The sequence below is a fragment of the Cupressus sempervirens genome, chromosome 1 (genome assembly GCF_028749045.1).
Source record: "Cupressus sempervirens isolate cs-2001-9-10 chromosome 1, ASM2874904v1, whole genome shotgun sequence".
Taxonomy (NCBI): domain Eukaryota; kingdom Viridiplantae; phylum Streptophyta; class Pinopsida; order Cupressales; family Cupressaceae; genus Cupressus; species Cupressus sempervirens.
This window is the reverse complement of record NC_143118.1, coordinates 334,549,055-334,568,374: the sequence shown is the minus strand read 5'-3', so window position 1 is coordinate 334,568,374 and position 19,320 is coordinate 334,549,055. Positions and strand designations below refer to the sequence as shown.

The following is a 19,320-nucleotide window of genomic DNA, read 5'->3' as shown; positions in this document are numbered from 1 at the left end:
GAAAACACGTAATTTAGAAACATTCTCGCTCAAATGATAAATGTTATTTCTCTACAACAAGGTAAAACATGTCAATAGAAACTTGTAGTGGCCTGAAAATCAGTAACTGGATATTAATAAAAATTAACGAATATACTAATAAAAATTTCATATTTTATATATTTCAGTCTTAAAGAAAAGTATAGATCTTAAACTTTGCCTAAATCTAAAATAGCAGCATAAAAATAGTACTAAAAAGATTGAAGCAATCTATGGTTCAACCACTGAGTTAGCCAAGGAACATTATATGAAACAATTCGAATTTTTCTAAGTTTCAAAGGTTTTATTTCAGAAGTTCATAGATGATTGAGAAAATAGGAAGTCTTTAGAAAAATTTACAAGGAATATTTCTTGTTATAACGGATGACAGAATCAAGATAACAATCAATAGATAACTTCAATGCTCATTAATTATCCTAGAAATGTTGGGAATATGCGAACAAGTATAGACAAGAAGAGATTCCTACTATGATTTATTTATATATATGGTCTCAGGCACTATCATGAAAAAATAATAACAAAGATCGAATGCTCATCAGGACCCAAGGAGGACAGCCTGGGATTGCTTCTCGTATCGGAAGCCATTCGACTGGGAGCTGTCTGCACACCACACGAAGATGCCGCTGAGCTTGTTGCCGTCCCTCAGCTTTCTGCACGCCTCGAAGAATCCATTCGCAGGCGACAGCCCTCCACTTCCCTCCGTCACGAAACTGGCCAGCATTTGACCACCGCTATAACGATGCATCTGAGCGTTGAAATAGCTCATGAACTGCGACACGGTGGTGCTGGAGTCGTAGGCATAGAACTGGAAATTCACATAGTCTATCGAATCGCCATACTGTTTCCAGAGCGCAGTGTAATGTGACTGCACTGTAGAGTCGTCGAATGGAGCGATGGAGGCAAAGGAGATGACATTCTTCTGCTTTAGTTGCGTTATAAGCTGCCCGATGCACTCGGCAAATGTGTCGGGGTCGGAATAGACGAAATGCTCGTAGTCGATGTCGATCCCGTCGAGATGGTATTCTTTGATTATGTCGGTGAGAGAAGAAACTGCGTTGCTCACCCAGGAAGAGACGGAGGATGGCTTGAACTCGACGTTGCCACTTTGCACGCTGTCGCCGCCCAAGCTGAGAGCAACTTTGACGTTCTTGTGTTTTGCTTTGATGGCCTGCACGGCGCTGGGGCTGAGATTATCGTTGTCCCAGAAAATGTTGAACTTGCCGTTGGTAGGAGAACTTCCCGACGGGGTGTAGTCGATAGCGAAGGCCAGAATGAAATGAAACTCCGTGCCCGGGTCGATTGGTAAGTCGGAAAATTTCACATTGTCGAATTCGGCGCCAATGTATTCTCTGAAAAGTTTGGAGTCCGCGCCTGAAATATAACCCGGTTAATAACATAGTAAGGCAGGCAATTATTTTAACAACATTTGAAGCTATTAAGGTAAAAGGAACATACATGATAGCAAGCAAAACGACGAAACATACACAAATGGGAACACAAACAAAAAAAATCTTCTTTTCCCCATGTATTGTGGTATAATATTTTAGACAATGAGACGCCTACCTATTGTAGCAGGTAGGAGCAACGCAAGAAGAAGCAGAGAAAGCTTGAAGAACTCAGCCATGGCGTTTGCTGAAACCAGAAATCGCGGCCCTAGAGGAGTTGCGTGATGAGAAATATGGATGAATATGGTCGTATTTATATCCACATCTGACGTCGAGTTGGAGTATTTCTCGGTATCCCGGGATGTGGAAGAGTGTTGTCCAGATTAGACGCGGTCTTGTCAGAGAAAACGCTGGCAATGGCCGTTGCTTGCGGGCTTGCGCTTCTTCTCGAAGAATTACCTATTTTCAAACAATTCCCACGCTTTCAAAATGGTCCTAGAAATTGTTATTTATCAAGCGAAAATCTCCTTTCAATTTAGCTAAGATTCGTCAGTTAACCCGATTCGCCTGCAGATCACTGTCTTCAGTAGTTCGAGATTCTTTAGACATGTTTTCGTTTCCGTGGGCCCCGGGAAAGTGGGGATGGGTGTTCGATTAAAATTCGTTCACAACGATGGGAGATATCCATTATAATTTAATTCATATCAATTTATATTGAAAGCATTAGTAATAATAATTTTATAAGAAATATTGAGAAAATTTATTGGCCACCAATTACAAATTATGTGTAAATTTTATATTTTCTTTATTCAATGAAAAGCTTCTCAATAAACATTGTGAAGGTTTGACCTAAACAATGATAAATAGCTTTATAAATTCATATGGATAATCATCACAGTCAAATGAACCCTCCCTAAGTTCTTCAATAGATAAAATTAGATTACGAAAGGCTTACTAAGACTCTAATAGATGAGGAGGGACACAAGATAAACAACCCTCTAAAGATTTGTGGGAGACTAGAGTGGGTTCCTAATTAGTGAAAACTAACTTATTTAAGTGAAAACTTAATTCCCTTTTGTTATCCTTTTAATCCCTGAGGAGGAATCTCTTGGCCACAATTAAGGAAAAAAAAATTACTAGCCTAATCTTCAACTTTCAACCAATGTGAACATGTCTTTCGTTGTGTTCCTTTGGTTGCATACGTGTTAGAAATCTATTTGTTATGATGAAGTGGAGCCACCATAAACTATGAATTAGTTGAAAAAGGCTACAATATGAAGCTCCAACCGTCACACACAAATCCTTGGTGGCTAGTGAATAGGACTAACAGAAAAAATAATCAACTATTTTCTATAAAAAAAAAAATAAAACTAGAGGTGCATATAATGACATAATTCCATAAGGAAATTCAAACAGTAAGTTGAGTGGATCTAGATTGAAGGTTCCAAACATGCCTTATATGGGCCAAGGTAAGAAATTTTTTCAAGAATGACATGTGAAATAAAAATGGAGACTAGGTACGACATGGAAATTGAGCACCCCGTTAAATAAAAAATCTTATGGGAAAATGATATGATAATGTATTGTTAGGTAAATAAAAAATTGAAAGAGTTTCTTTGTCACAAAAAAAGAAAAAAAGATTGAGAAGAGATCATGGCTTGGCCAATTTACTTAAATACCTTATCGGATCCAACTCTAAAATTACTCCAAGCATCCCATGTAGAGTGAGGTAGACAACTATTGAGACCAGAATCATAAATGATCAATTTATAAGGCTTTCGACTCACTAGCTATTAAGAAAATTGGTGAAATGACATCCTTATTGGAGGCCTCCTCAACTATATTGAAATGTCTACATATATAACCTAAGTATTTGGTAGAAATGAGTCAATTAGCATCCTCCATGGGCACTCCTTTTGTAAAACATCATTGGGAGCATAGAGATTAGCAAAACCAAACCATTGATTATGCATAACAAAAAAGAATCGATATTAGCCGATGTAGGGGTCCTCATGCCATGTTGTCAAATTGTACTTTGTCAACATATTGCTAGCAAGGTATCCACCCTTGTTGTACCCACTTCATTTGAAGAGGGAAAAAATAAGTTATGAGGCTAATTAAAACAACAAGCTACTATGAGAAGGAAACCATCTATCTTAATCTCTTGCAAACACAAAAGATATATCTAAGGGAATTGATGGTGTAAATCTATAATGTTATATTTATAAGGGGCAAGTAAGGACCCTCACATTCCAAGAAAAAAAATTCATCAAAAACCATCATCCATTGTTTCTTTGTCCTTAGGAGATAATAAATTGTTATTTAGAAAGTCTAGTTCTGACTGGAAAATTGGGTATAGGTCTCTGGGAAACATCTGCTGCTTCCCTACCATTAATCATCAATCTCATCACATATAGGAGGGCTACAATAATAATGACATGAAGTGTTTATATTATCTTGAAAAGTTCAAGTGGAACCTTGGGATTTTTAGAATCACTAGGAGCAATGATCAAATCCTATGTAGAAACTAAAAATTTCCTTGGAAAATGTGGTGGGAAGTTGCTTTTATGGATTTGGTTCTAAGGTCCAATGGACCTATAGTTAGAGAAGCTTTCTTTAGATAGGAAATTGTAGGTTTTTTACCCTTATGGACCATAATTACCCAAGTAGAATCATCTTTGTGAAACTCAAGTCCTCATGACAAAAAATAGCTCCTTAGGAGGAGGCTTAGTATTTTTTATGGGCATGGGGTATTCCTTGATCTTATGATCCATAGAGTGATGATAAAAGAAGGTGTTGGTAAATTCAAATACATGAGCTTGTGGGTAAAATAATGCCAATCAGTTTGAATCTCCATTAACTCCTTATGATCAAAGGCAAGGTGGATTTCTACACAAACTTTCTTTTAAGGGTGCATGAGAGAATGATTAGGTTATGAGTATATTACCCTACTAAGGGTTAGCAATATTTTGTGAAAAAGGCTAGCAAGTAAAAGGAAAACCTAAAAATTCTCTCAAAATAGTTACTTTAATCTTTTAATGAGAAGATATTGATAAGTCTTGTGACCAAGGATTGAAATCAAGGAGGAAAGTGCAAAAAACTAGGGGCAATAATTGAGAACTCCCTCAACATGTGAAGGATTCCCAAAGTGGACCATAAAAGACCTTGGTGGGGAGGGGGTTTATCACTATTAGCTATAATATTATACAATGAAGTATGTAGATAACAAGGGTGACTAATTTTTACTCTGTGCATAAAAATATTTAGTAGAGGAAAGTGGTATCCATGGTAAGTGGTCAAATTCCCTTTAAGTGTAAAATATTTCATAATACACATTCACACAACAAAAAATGGATGGGGAAGAGAGAGGTGATTATGCCCATTTTGAGATTTAATTGAGAGAAGCTTTTATTCATTCTCAAAAAAATTGTTCTTGAACTTTCTATAATCTCCAACACTTTTCTTCTCCATTCATTCTCCTCCACACTTTGGACCAATGGCTTCACCAATTAACTTCAAAGTGACCACATATTTAATGCTTCCAATAGTGACCTAACCATTATACCAAGAGTTGGGAAACTTAGTTAACAATAAACTGTTTAAACTACACATTGCTAGAATATTGTTATCTATCCCCTCCTTAAAATACCAATCCCAAATATCCTTGTTATGAGGAAGTTTTCTACATTTCCTTGGCTCAATTATCTTCAGAGAGGTATTCATATTTTGGCCTTCCCTAAAGAGGATTATATGGTATGGGGTCTAAATTCTTCAGATGAATTTAGTATTAAGTTATTTTATTACACTATTATTGGTCTTAGGAATAATGTTGATGTTTGGAAACATGTGAGAAACCCCTGTATTCTTCCAAAGATCAATTTATTTTATGGTCATCTCTTCCTGGAAGTATACTCACCATAGAAAATCTTAAATAGAGGGGGTTTCAATTTGTTAATTGATGTGTTCTATGCAATAATGAGGAGGAAACTATATGTCACCTTTTTATCTACTACTTATATGCATCTATGATTTGGTTAGGTATTCTGAATAGAATGAGATTTTCCTCAGCTTTCAACTATGATCTCCAATAGTTTATTTCTAAATTGATCTACCCCTCCAATCACCATATTAGAAGATCTAGGTATGGAAAGTGATATCCCCATAATTTTTTCAAACATACCGAAAGAGCATAATAATTATAACTTTAGGGAGAGACTTGTTGGAAATGATTGAAATGATCATAAGAAAAGTTGGAACTGGTAAAGAATGTCCTCAATCATTGTTTTGTCATTGATGTTAAACTTGCTACTTGCAGGAATGAAAATTGCTTTAGTGATCCAAATACTATCAATTAGTTGATTGTCAAGGTGGAGGCAATCAATAAGATGTAACTAGATCACCTAGAGAAAGGTTGAAGTTATGATGTTGTAATGAAGTACAAGGATCAGCTAAGCCATTGATGAAAAAGTGTATTTGATGGAATACTATAAGAAACAAAGAATTGGCACACTGAAACATATCAAAGATTTAAGGTTTTAGCTAAGTCTTTTGTAAAGCTCAAACTAAGATCATTAGAGAGAAGGAGCCGAGCAGAGAAAATTCCTAGTTAATGTCGAGTAAACTTCAAGTGTCGAGCAGAATCAAGTATCGAGCAGAATCAAGTGCTGAGCAGAATCAAGTGCCGAGTAGAATCAAGTGCTGAACAGAACCAAGTGCCGAGTAGAACCAAGTGCTGAGCAGAACCAAGTGCCGAGCAGAACCAAGTGTCGAGCAGGTATAGGTGCCGAGTAACACAGAGGTGCCGAGCACCAGTAACTCAATAATGCCGAGTTGCTACATTATTTTGGAAATCGAAGATTCGCCAGATCTAAGCTGACAAGGTTGTTATCTAGAAATTTGTGAATTAAAAGGAAGATAAGAATGATGAGCTGCTGGCACAGAACACCATGTAGAACATTTTTCTTTTAAGATATAACTGGCGAAGTTTCTAGAAGAAAACAAGATATGGGGTAGATACATTGTATCCTACCTAATCCATTTTGAAGCCCTAAAATTGGAGAGGGAGAATTGAACGGCAAAGGCAAATTAGACTCCTATTTAAGAAGACATAAGTTAATAAAAAAGAGAGAGAGGTGGTCAAGCATAAAAGCATGAAGTGCTGTAGAATGTGCTAAGGAAAAGAAAGCACATGAACTCTGTTTGGATAGACGACCACAAGGATGATTGCATTGGCAGAATGAGTAAGAAGACTCAAGGAGACGAAGCTTGAGAGGGAGACAAGCAGTCAGAGCTGAAGTGATTGAAGCCAAGCATAAGGATTGAATTGAAAGTGTTATCTGAAATTTGCAAAGTATGTTGTAAGTTATACCAGATCAAAAGACCATTATCGTTACTTTCTAGCAATTGTAATAGTAAAGTTTAAATCCTATGGACTTAGGTTGGTTTAATAGCCATAAGATAAATCCTTTAACAGGGTGACATTCCAAGTGAATGTTCTAAAGACCTTTTACCAAGCCCATTCCTAACAGTTTGGTGAAATCCTCTAACAAGGTCACATTTAACAGTGTGTTGTAAGCCTTTAATAGGGCAGGCTTTTAACAGGGCATCACTTCAGAAGAGTGAAAATCAAGTAGCATGTTACTGGTGGTTTTTCCCAAATTGGGTTTCCACGTAAATCATTATGTCATGTGTTGATTTTGGATGTTTTGTCATTGCATATTGATTTACTGTAACTTGCTTATATGATTGATTTAAGTATTGGATGGATGAAAAAGTATATGGATTCATTAAAAGTAGTAAAAAGGTATTAATAGGGAATTTTGGACCTTGAATAACTGATTCATCCCCCCTCTCAGTTATTCTAAAGAATTCTAACAATTGGTATCAAAGCTAATTGCTGATTCAGTTTAAAGGGACTACAAGCAGAAAAGATCAAAATGGCAAAGAGAGAAGTTCCCAAGCTCAACAAAGACAACTTTGTTGCATGGAAAAGTTTGATGAAGCTACATCTTGGATCCATAGGAGATTATGCCCAAAATTCAATTGTTACTGAACATGTAGATCCAATAGGTGCTCCTACTATAGAAGACATGAAAAACAAGCAAGAACACAACCAGACAATGCTGGAAATTGCCTCTGCACTTAGCTATGTTGAATTTGATGATATCAAAGGATGTGACACTGCATACAAAATGTGGAAAGCCCTATCAGACATCTATGGAGGAGATCAGAATGTACAAAGAGCAAAAAGAGAAAGTCTCAGAGGAAAGTTTGATGACATGAAAATGGAAGAAAATGAGAATGCTGCTCAATATGGTGCAAGAATAAAGGAAGTGGTAAGTGCAATAAGATGCTTGAGTGGTCAACTAGATGAAGATACTGTTAATAGTAAGTTCTTAAGAACCTTGCTCCCTATCTATGCTATTAGAGTATCAACAATACAAGAGCTAAGATGTATACTAGGAAATAATCTAAGTTTTGAAGGAATAATAGGTAGACTCACTGCATTTGAGTTATCCAACTTTGACAACTACAAACCTGAAAATGTTGAATCTTCTTTTAAGGCCAAGTTATCACTGAAAGATGCCGAACAGGTGAAATCAAAGAAAGGAAGAAAAATGAAGTATGTATCCAGTGACAGTAGCACTGATGAGGAAGATGTGGAACAATTGGAAGCATTACTTACTAGAAGATTTCATAGGGGGAAAGGAAAATTCAAAGGTAAGATGCCTATCATTTGTTTCAATTGCAATGAAGTAGGTCATATTGCTACAAGATGTCCATAGAAAAAGGATTCCAAGGAAGGCAACAAATACAAGAATAGAAGATATGATGACAAGAGAGATTACAAAGAAAAAGGTAAGAAGTGTTATATTGTTGAAGAAAATTCTGATGATAATGATGATGAAGTTGTTTATGTAGCTATGAAGGACCAATCTAATGAAGAAGAGACCACAACACTGGTAACATGTATAAACAAGAATGACAGATGGATCATAGACAGTGGATGCTCACATCACATGACATGAGACAAAAGTAAGTTTATTAACTTTACTTAGTATGATGGAAATAGTGTTAGATTTGGTAATGATGCTCCATGTCAAATCAAAGGAAAAGGTTCCATTAAGCTCACAGAACAAATTTCATGTGACAATGCATACTATGTTGAAGGATTAAACTACAATTTACTGAGTGTCTCACAGTTAGGCAATATAGGCTGCAAAGTGGAATTTGGAAACAAAACTGCAAAAATCTATGATACTGATGGTAAAATTGATGAAGGCATATTTCTTGGTTACTCCACTAGAAGTAAGTCATATAAGTGTTTGAATATTAACACTAACAAAATTGTGAAAAGTGCAAATGTAAATTTTGATGAGCACACAGAAGTCGAAGCTGAAAAACTAAAGAAAATGGAAGAGTACAAAACCTTTGTGTATTCTTATGAAGGAATGACTATTGATGAGGATGATGTCAATCAAATTGGAAATCAACAACAAATGTCAGTTTCAGCCGACTCACAACCAGTGAATGCTGAGTTGCATTCAGAAGCCGAGTTGCAGAATGAAGAAAATGCACAATCTGATTCTGAAGACAACATACATGATGAAGAACAACCTAACAACGAAGTGCATAGTAATCCTGAATCCGAAAGATCAAACATGGAAACAAGGACAGAGCCAAGATTATCCAAATATGTAAAAAGACATCACCCTGCTGAACAAATAATTGGTGACAAAGATGCAAGACCAATGACAAGGAACAGACTAAGACATGAATCATGTCTGATCAGCAAATCTAAACCCAAGACAGTATATGGTGCATTACAAGATAATGAATGGTATAAAGCTATGGAAGAAGAAATTGATCAAATAAGAAAAAACAAAACCTGGAGTTTGGTTCTCAGACCAACTGATAAGAATGTGATTGGCACCAAATGGGTATTCAGAAACAAACTAGATGAGAATGGTGAGATTACCAGAAACAAAGCTAGACTAGTAGGTAAGGGTTATGCTCAAGAAGAAAGAATAGACTATGGAGAAACATTCGCTCCTGTTGCTAGAATGGAAGGAGTAAGAACTTTACTTGCATATGCTGCTTACAAAGATTTTAAAGTCTATCAGATGGATGTAAAATCTGCTTTCTTAAATGGTATACTAGACGAAGAAGTCTACATTGAACAACCAGAAGGATTTGTTGATGAAAACAACAAGGATATGGTGTGTAAGTTACATAAAGCACTCTATGGTTTGAAACAAGCACCTAGAGCATGGTATGAGAGACTTCACAAGTATCTAGTGTAAATTAGATTTGAAAGAACTGATGATAACAAAAACATGTACATCAAAGCAGAAGAAAGTAAAGACATTATTGTATCTGAAATCTTTGTGGATGACATAGTGTTTGGAGGTAAGGAAGTACTTTGCAAAGGCTTTGCTGACAAAATGAAACATGAATTTGAGATGTCTATGTTTGGAGAAATCAAATTTTTTGTTGGATTGCAAGTACATCAACTCAAACATGGAATATTTGTTACACAATCAAAATACATCAAAGAAATTCTTAAAACATTTGGATTGGAGGAATCCAAACCAATCAAGACACCAATGGCAACAGGAAATAAGCTATCCAAAAATGATGAGTCAGCTGAAGTCAATCAAACAATGTACATATCCATGATTGGAAAACTACAATATGTTGTACATAGTAGACTAGACATAGCATTAGCAGTTGGAATAGTGGCTAGGTTCTTTGCTAATCCTAAAGAAAATCATCTCATAACAGTAAAAAGAATAATGAGATATCTCAAAGGAACTGATGACTTTGGTCTATACTACAAAAAGAATGGGAAATTTGAGCTCAATGCTTATACAGATGGAGACTGGGGAGGAAACATTGATGACAAAAAAAGGAAAAATGGAGGTGCATTATTTCTAGGCAAAAGGTTGGTTACCTGGACTAGCAAGAAACAAACATGTACATCACAGTCCACTGCAGAGTCAGAATATGTGGCAGCTACAGTCAATTGCACAAACATTGTATGGCTCACACATCTATTGAATGGAATGAAAGAAGAAGTAACAAAACCTGTGATATCATATTGTGATAATACAAGTGCTATAAAAATATCCAAAAATCCAGTGATGCATGCAAAAACAAAGCATATTGCAATCAAGTATCATTATGTTAGAGAATTGGTAGAACACAAACAAGTGAAGTTGGAATACATTCACTCAAAGGAACAAACTGCAGATATCTTCACAAAACCATTGCCCAAGGATGCCTATGAATATCTTAGAGGCAAGTTGGGGGTCATACCCCTGACTCAAGTAGTTTAAGGCAACATGGAAGCTGCCTTGCATCAATAGGAATAAATCATTGAAATATTAACAGGTTGATGCAAAGGATGACAGCAGAAGCAGAAACTCTAAATTAGTCACAAGCATGGTGACAGAGGGAGAAAATCAACAAGAAGCCAAAGCTTATATTTTGCATGATAAAGATGCTACATCATTGGCATTTATGTCAAAGAGGGAGAAATATGCAGAAAACTGATCCATACAAAGAAAAGAAGGAGATATATATATATGAAAGAGGGAGATATATGAGATCAATAGTAAACGTACATCAAGACAATGTACACAATCTTGGTGGTAACTAAGTTGATCAATTGATCAGTTTGGTTTTCCATCAATGCCAAAGAGGGAGACTGTTGGAAATGATTGAAATGATCATAAGAAAAGTTGGAACTGGTAAAGAATGTCCTCAATCATTGTTTTTTCATTGATGTCAAACTTGCTACTTGCAGGCATGACAATTGCTTTAGTGATCCAAATACTATCAATTAGTTGATTGTCAAGGTGGAGGCAATCAATAAGATGTAACTAGATCATCTAGAGAAAGGTTGAAGTTATGATGTTGTAATGAAGTACAAGGATCAGCTAAGCCATTGATGAAAAAGTGTATTTGATGGAATACTATAAGAAACAAAGAATGGGCACACTGAAACATATCAAAGATTTAAGGTTTTAGCTAAGTCTTTTGTAAAGCTCAAACTAAGATCATTAGAGAGAAGGAGCCAAGAAATCTAGTAAGAGCTGAGAAAATTCTTAGTTAATGTCGAGTAAACTTCAAGTGCCGAGCAGAATCAAGTATCGAGTAGAATCAAGTACCGAGCAGAATCAAGTGCCGAGCAGAATCAAGTGCTGAGCATAATCAAGTGCTGAGTAGAATCAAGTACCGAGTAGAACCAAGTGTCGAGCAGAACCAAGTGCCGAGCAGAACCAAGTGTCGAGCAGGTATAGGTACCGAGTAACACAGAGGTGTTGAGCACCAGTAACTCAATAATGTCGAGTTTCTACATTATTTTGGAAATTGAAGATTTTCCAGATCTAAGCCAACAAGGTTGTTATCTAGAAATTTGTGAATTAAAAGGAAGATAAGAATGATGAGCTGCTGGCACAGAACACCATGTAGAACATTTTTCTTTTAAGATATAATTGGCGAAGTTTCTAGAAGAAAACAAGATATGGGGTAGATACATTGTATCCTACCTAATCCATTTTGAAGCCCTAAAATTGGAGAGGGAGAATTGAGCAGCAAAGGCAAATCAGACTCCTATTTAAGAAGACATAACTTAATAAAAGAGAGAGAGAGAGAGAGAGGTGGTCAAGCATAAAAGCATGAAGTGCTGTAGAATGTGCTAGGGAGAAAAAAGCATAGAAACTCTGTTTGGATAGACGACCACAAGGATGATTGCATTGGTAGAATGAGTAAGAAGACTCAAGGAGACGAAGCTTGAGAGGGAGACAAGAAGTCAAAGCTGAAGTGATTGAAGCCAAGCATAAGGATTGAATTTAAAGTGTGATCTAAAATCTGCAAAGTATGTTGTAAGTTATATCAGATCAAAAGACCATTGTCGTTACTTTCTAGCAATTGTAACAGTAAAGTTTAAATCCTATGGACTTAGGTTAGTTTAATAGCCATAAGATAAATCCTTTAATAGGGTGACATTCCAAGTGAATGTTCAAAAGACCTTTTACCAAGCCCATTCCTAATAGTTTAGTGAAATCCTCTAACAAGGTCACATTTAACAGTGTGTTGTAAGCCTTTAATGGGGCAGGCTTTTAACAGGGCATCACTTCAGAAGAGTGAAAATCAAGTAGCATGTTACTGGTGGTTTTTTCCAAATTGGGTTTCCATGTAAATCATTGTGTCATGTGTTATTCTAAAGAATTCTAACAAGACTCTTGTCCCCTTTGGTCATATTGAAAACCATGGCAAATATCCTCAAGGAATATAATCTCAATTAAAAGTGGAAAACTCCCCCTTTTCCCTTCTTTCAAGAGAAATCGGGCTTGGGTGGTATAATGGGGCTTTCTCAAATTGATCTCCAAATTTGATAATTATAAAATAACTACTAGGAAGAATACCAAATGGGAATCCACCACTACCACCTAGTATTAACTTAACTTTTATGGCTCTTCTTAGAGGTTTTTTGTTGCTGTAGGGGGAAGTATTTGGAATGAACATGGTAGATTAGTTACTTCTTATGCTAGTAATTGCAGAAAGAGATCCAAAAATGAAGCTAAAGTCTTGTTTCTTTATAAGGGATGAAGATGACTATCTCAATGGGTATGTCAAGATTGGTGGTAAAGGGTGACTCTTAGCTCATTATTGAGGTGACTAAAGGAAGAAGGAAGATGAGCTAGAAGATCTCCCTACTCATTAATGACATCTAATATTTAATTGATGGATTAGAAGAGGCCTCCATACAATATATATTTATCATGAAGAGAACTAGGTGGAAGATGACCTGGTGGTGTATGAACATGATATCATCAGTTTCAGATACTAGAGAAATGTAGATCACCTCCTGGTTTTGATCCAAACCCTCTTGGGGAATGAATTTTTTTAATATTTATGTTATGGAACACCTAATGCACACTTGGAAGTATATTATTAGTCATATTAGATTGGCTACCTTTTGGGTGGGCATAAGAAAGATTTTAAATTGACTACATGCTTATTAGAATTATGATTATTTTAATGCAACCTTATTACTACCTTTTTCATCACTAGGAAATGTTCGACATTTGTAGCAAGATATGGGGAAATTTCATCAATCTTAATAGGATGAGCTTAATTAATAATAATGATCCATGTAATTATGAACACATACTATGTAAGTTTTTTATGTGGTGGCATACTAGGTGGGATTATATTGCCTTGGTTGATGTACATTTTTCCTATGTAAAGACTATGTGCTTCTTAGGCATCATTCTCATTAAGTATCAGTACACAAATAGATGGTTGGAGAAGAAAGATTTTATTTTTAATTTCTTTGTTGCTTGGTTGTACTATGTTTTTTTACTTTTATTTGGTAGGGTTATGTTGGAAACCTTCGAGGACTTGATTGTGGATTTGGGTAAAATATTGATATGGTTGGTAGTATTGCTCATATTGAACCATGTAAAATTGAAGATAACTATTAGATGAAATGAGGTAGTCTTGGTTTACTTTCATTAGGGTGGCCTATAAGTTCCCTTTATGGAGTGTATTAAGGGTTATGATGAGAATGTGTTTATGCAATTCATCAATTCCTAGAATGATAGGTGTGTTACTATTAACGGTATATCATTTGATATTAATGAGGAGGTGATTGCTAAAGTCAATGGGCCCTCACTTAAGGGCAAGAAATGGCATAAACATATAAGGGTCTCTGATGAGGCTAGTCAGAGAAATTTCTTCTGACCTAATGAGGAGCCAATGAGTATGCATGGTGGTTTTGATAGAGAAGCACTTCCAAAACCCTAGGATGAGGTACATGGTATGCTATTATGCATTATCTCAATTTGGAAGACTAGTTTTAAATCATCTATTATTACCATTTTTCTATTTTAAACCATTTTAGGAATCATGATCTTATTTCCTTTTCTTCTCTTGTTTTGTATTCAATGGAAGATAATAAATGGAATGTTAGGAAGAAAAGAGATTTTGCTAAATCCTTTACTATTTTTCATCAAGCCTTCATTTTATGCCTTCATAATTTCTACCTAGAAATTTATCCACCTCACATTATTTCTATCCAAATTTCCTCTCCTAATCTATAGGTATCCACCTCTGTTCCTCAAATGTCTCTCGAATTCACCCCTATTTTGGACTCCAAATGCCTCAAAATCACCCCTACTATGACAACCAATAGGTTAAGCTAGAAAGGGACATTAATATCATTAATTTTGACATCAAGGTTGATGTGGGGAGGAGGAGATCCCTTAGGTTTAGACAGAGGTTGATATAAGAGAAATTGAAAAATTTCCATAAGAAGGAATGCCCTATCATCTCAGACTCCACTATGAGTAAGAAGAAGAAGAAGAGCCCAAAAAAAAGAAAGTGAAGACTAATAGAAAGAGGTATACTGAGGAAGATGAGGAGGAAATTTATAGTTAGAAACCCTAGAAGGAAAATGATTGCAACCTTGTTGACAACCATCACAGCCCTACAACCCTCTCATGTTTTTGCCACATTCAAAACTAGGAGTCACATTTTGAAGGATACCAATGTTGGCAGTGACATTAGTGACCCTAACACTATGACCTTCCCTAAGGATAATATTAATACCAAGGATGGGGGGAATCCACCTCAAGTGACTCTGGGTAATGAAGACCATGGTATTGTTGAGGAGATTGTCAAGCTCAAGGAGACTATTAAAAGAATTACTATGAGGTAGGAGGACCTTTATTGGAGGTTTGATAATGTATCTAATATTTCCATCATTTTTAGCATTTAATAGTCTCCATGTTTCATCTTGTTCATGCTAAAAAGGATGGTTTCTCTGCCTCTATGGGTGTTGATGTGATTAGCTCCCTCTACCAATTCCTAGAAGATGAATAGCTTTGACTACTACTAGAAATGATTAACAAAGAGAAGAAAGAGACATAGCTCTCTGTTTTACTTTTTATTTTTTCATGTTTTTCAATACTTGCACTTTTCCCTAGTGGAATTCATCTATAGTTTTTAGATAGACTTGGTATAGTTTTAATAATTTTAAGTGGACTATTTGTATATTTTATTTTATGCATATTAATATGGTTATAGATTTTGGAATACTTTGATGTTGGGTTTTTGATTTTGAGAAAAGGGCTGGGTTCATGATGCACTGTAAGTGATTTCCTGCTATTTTTTTAGCTTTCGTTCTTGGGCCAACACCCATATTTTGACTGCTTCTTAATATCAAAAATTAAATATTAGTGAAATATTGTGAACAAAATGTTATAAACAAAAAAACAAATAAAGTTCTTCATAGTAGGATAGGGTTCTTAGTAATGAATTCTAGGTTATGAACCTGTATTAAAAAGGTATTTACAATTTAAATTTAATTCTTAGCTATTAATACAAGTAGTTTTTTTGTTTACCAGTCCTCATTATTTTGAGAAATTTTAACCCTATGTTTAGGCATGATGGGAAACATAAAAATTGAATTTTAACATCAACCTCTAAGACGAAACCCAAACATACACCACCATAAAAACTAATTTATGATTCCCTACCAAGTAATACAATGATAAACTAGCAAAAAAAATCAAAGTGTCATCAAACCAATGCAGTTTCTAGAGTGGTTTGCACACTCTTTACTAGATTATTTTCTAATCCAAAGAAATACAAAACAATGAGTAGTGACAAGTGATTATAGAATGTAACTTTCATTGTGTTTGATTCATAAATTAAACTAAATTACACTAAAATAGATAAGGGGATACTATACTTATCTTAGAGAAGAGTGAACTATGAGGCAAAAAAATGGAGGCAAAGTTCCTACTATGAAAAGGCAAGTAACTAGCATTTCTCTATGGCTAAGGGTAGTTACTCCCACAACATTTTAGTTCCTCAAGATGAATCATCTTATCCATGGGTTTCAAGGTCTTCTTATGGTTTGATCAAAGCTTCCATTCCCACTAGAAACTCATTTACTTCTTTGGATAGGGTTAGTTCTTCTTCAACAAAGGGTCAAAGGGTTTCTCTCATGGCTAAGTGCAAAGATAATCCTAATTAGTTCTATCATCCCTCTCAAAGAAGAAGGATGGAGGAAAATGTTTGTGACACATAGATTTTGGCTCCAAGTATGGAAAAGGCACAAGATTAAGGAATTTCTAGAAAAGATAATTTATGGGCAATTTTGACATGAATCCCCTCAATTGCAACAAGAGAAAATTTTGTCCCACTAGGAAAAGGAGTAGTCCACAAAAATTTCAAATAGAATCAAAGGGCTATTACAATATCTATACCTCATGTAGACAAACCTCTGGTTCAAAATCACACCAAAGATAATCCCTTAGAGGAAAATGTAATGTGGGCTCAAGATAAAGATCTCCATAACCTAATATAATTAGTAACACAAACACAAAAAAAAGGTGGAATCATTGTAAAACTCTGGGTTTGTTTGTAAAATGGAGTGGTTTGAGCTCCTTCCCACAAAATTCTTTGTTTGCATGATCTCGGTGTTGGAAGACTGGGTAAGTATCATTGATCTCTCTTCTAATACCATCTTTATTTATTGTAAAGTGAAAGAACTTAGAGATAAATTTATTAATGATGCTCCATTCATTTTGGAAGGCCATGATGTAAAATTTATTGAATGGAAACCCAATTTTAATCCCCAGTATTTCGATAATTAGAAAATTAATTTTCTATGGAACTCCTCCATGAAAATATTTTGAGGCAAATTGGGAGCTCTCTAGGAGGTTTTAGAGGTTTTGAATAAAATTTTACGTACATTGTGGATGTCAAAATATTGGTTGACCTCGATGTGAAAGAATCCTCTCTAAAACCCCTAAGAATCATCACTAACCATTCAGTTTATTATCTTAAGATGGAATTTTTCTTGGGTTCCTGTGAGGGCCATATTTTATGGCTTCCAAGTATCCATATGGATAATAGCTCAAAAGCTTCTTTTCAAAGGATTAATTTTTCTGGAAAAGATTGGTTAAAGATGAGTTGCCTCTCTCCAAGGGTGAGCTCTTTAGCCATTGCCCCTCTTGGCAATAAAGTAATTGTAGAGGAAACCCTAAATGTATTTGAGCCACCTAATTCTCATCTATGTAACCTATGTCTGATTGATATGCTTCTCTTAACCCTTTGGGGGGAGAATTATCTATTATTAGAGGGAAGAATCCTTCTAATATTAGAGTTGGATCCTTTTTGCTCCATGGTTGAGGCTAATAACATGGCTATCCCAAATCAAGATATTAACCCAACGTCTAACCCTACTTCAAAGCAATATCCAAAAATGCCTAGCAACATGGGGGATTATACTTTGGCAAATGGACACCATAGCTCACAGGTTAATGAAGGATCCTCTCACTCTAATAGAAGGGGATCCTCTCTTGTAAGGGTAAGTAGAAAAGTACAAGAAAAAGAGGCCATTTGTGACAAATTGACAGAGGACCTAATTAATAGCTTTACAAAAGATGTTGTTAAAGATGGCTTAGATTGTCGGAAATAGGTGCTTATAGAGCAATTGATTACTCTAGGAGGAGAAGGCTACACTATGGAATATCTTCATGCTAAATTGGTTGAAATGGAAGAATTAGATAATTTAAGAGGCATTGAACAAACTGATGTAACTTCAAGATATCCCAATTTGGAAAGAACCTCTAAAAAAGTGGGTAGGAAATCCTTGACTAAATTAAGATCTATGGCTATGGAAGTTGAAGGGAAACAAAAATTAACTGACCCCTTTGAAGTAGGGAAGGGGAAGATCCTTCCCAAGGGGCCATGTTAGTCCTATCTTGGAATGTTAGGGGCCTTAATGCTCCTAAGAAATATCACTTTTTGAAGTGTTGTCTTAATAAATGTAAAACTGACATTGCTATTATACAAGAAACTAAAGTGAGCTAAGAAGAAATAGCTAAATTTAACATGAAATTTGGATTTAGATGTATATGGTGAATCCCAATTGAATGTGCCTCAAGAGACTTGACCTTCATTTCAAATCTTTGCAACATTTGCATCTCCCCTATTCATGCAAAAAACACTAGATGTTGACACAAATTAAGGATCTTAATACAAATATGAATTTTTCACTCTTTAATGTGTATGGCCCTATCTTGACTCATGATAAAAGGAAAGTATGGTAGGAACTAAGCTCTCATCTTTAAGTCCTTAACTAGTTCTGCATCCTAGGAGGTGATTTTAATGCTATAACTTCAACCACAAAAAAATGAGGTGAATTATATAAACTACCTCAAACTATAGTAGATTTTAATCATTGGATTAGCTTGAATTCTTTGTTAGAAGTTGCCTTATTAGATAATTACCTTACCTGGAATAAAATAAGGCAAGGATTTAGTCAAATAGAAAAAATATTAGATATATTCTTTTCATGGGATAATTTCTCAGATCAAATTGCTTACCTCAAATCTAAGATGCTGCCTTTCTCAGGCTTAGACCATTTTCTTGTTCTCTTTAATATTTTTATGGGAGAATCCCCACCTTGAAATCTATTCAAATTTTTAGAAGTGTGGTTCCTTGACCCCTTCGTTCTTCCCCTTCTAGAAATATGGTGGAGGAAAGATAAAGTCTTTAGGTCCAAAATGTACTTGAAGTAGTCCAAAAATTAAAAATTATTAATGACCATCTCATTTAATGGAATAAATATGTATTTGGAAACATCTTTGATAAAAAAAGAGATGTTGTAGCTGAACTTGAATAAGTAAACATGGAGGTTATTGTTGTTGGGATGGGAGAATCCCTTTACAATTGTAAAAATACCTAAAACTACAATTAGAGGATATTTTGGTGAAGGAAGAAGCCTACTGGAGACAAAAGTCCAGAGAATCTTGGCTCAAAGGAGACAAGAACACAATTTTTTTCCATAATAGTACTAAAATTTTTAGAA

At 35.4% G+C, this 19,320-nt stretch overlaps 1 protein-coding gene across 1 annotated transcript; it reads right to left on the bottom strand.

Annotated features, from left to right (window-relative positions):
• Positions 1-431: 431 nt before the first annotated feature.
• LOC149577551 (chitinase 2-like) lies at positions 432-1,692 on the bottom strand. The gene is made up of 2 exons (XM_089789161.1): positions 1,603-1,692; positions 432-1,410 (listed from the first exon to the last, which is right to left on the bottom strand). Exons 1-2 carry the CDS (start codon positions 1,661-1,663, stop codon positions 575-577), a joined length of 897 nt encoding a protein of 298 aa, XP_089645287.1. The 5' UTR covers positions 1,664-1,692; the 3' UTR covers positions 432-574.
• Between the last annotated feature and the right edge of the window lie 17,628 nt (positions 1,693-19,320).

What these genes read in the sequence shown, in the direction of transcription:
- LOC149577551 (XM_089789161.1), bottom strand. Translation starts at nt 1,663, where the DNA reads ATGGCTGAGTTCTTCAAGCTTTCTCTGCTTCTTCTTGCGTTGCTCCTA. An exon ending in GCTCCTACCTGCTACAATAG is followed by an intron (nt 1,411 to 1,602) that starts GTAGGCGTCTCA and finishes GTTATATTTCAG; the next exon opens with GCGCGGACTCCAAACTTTTC.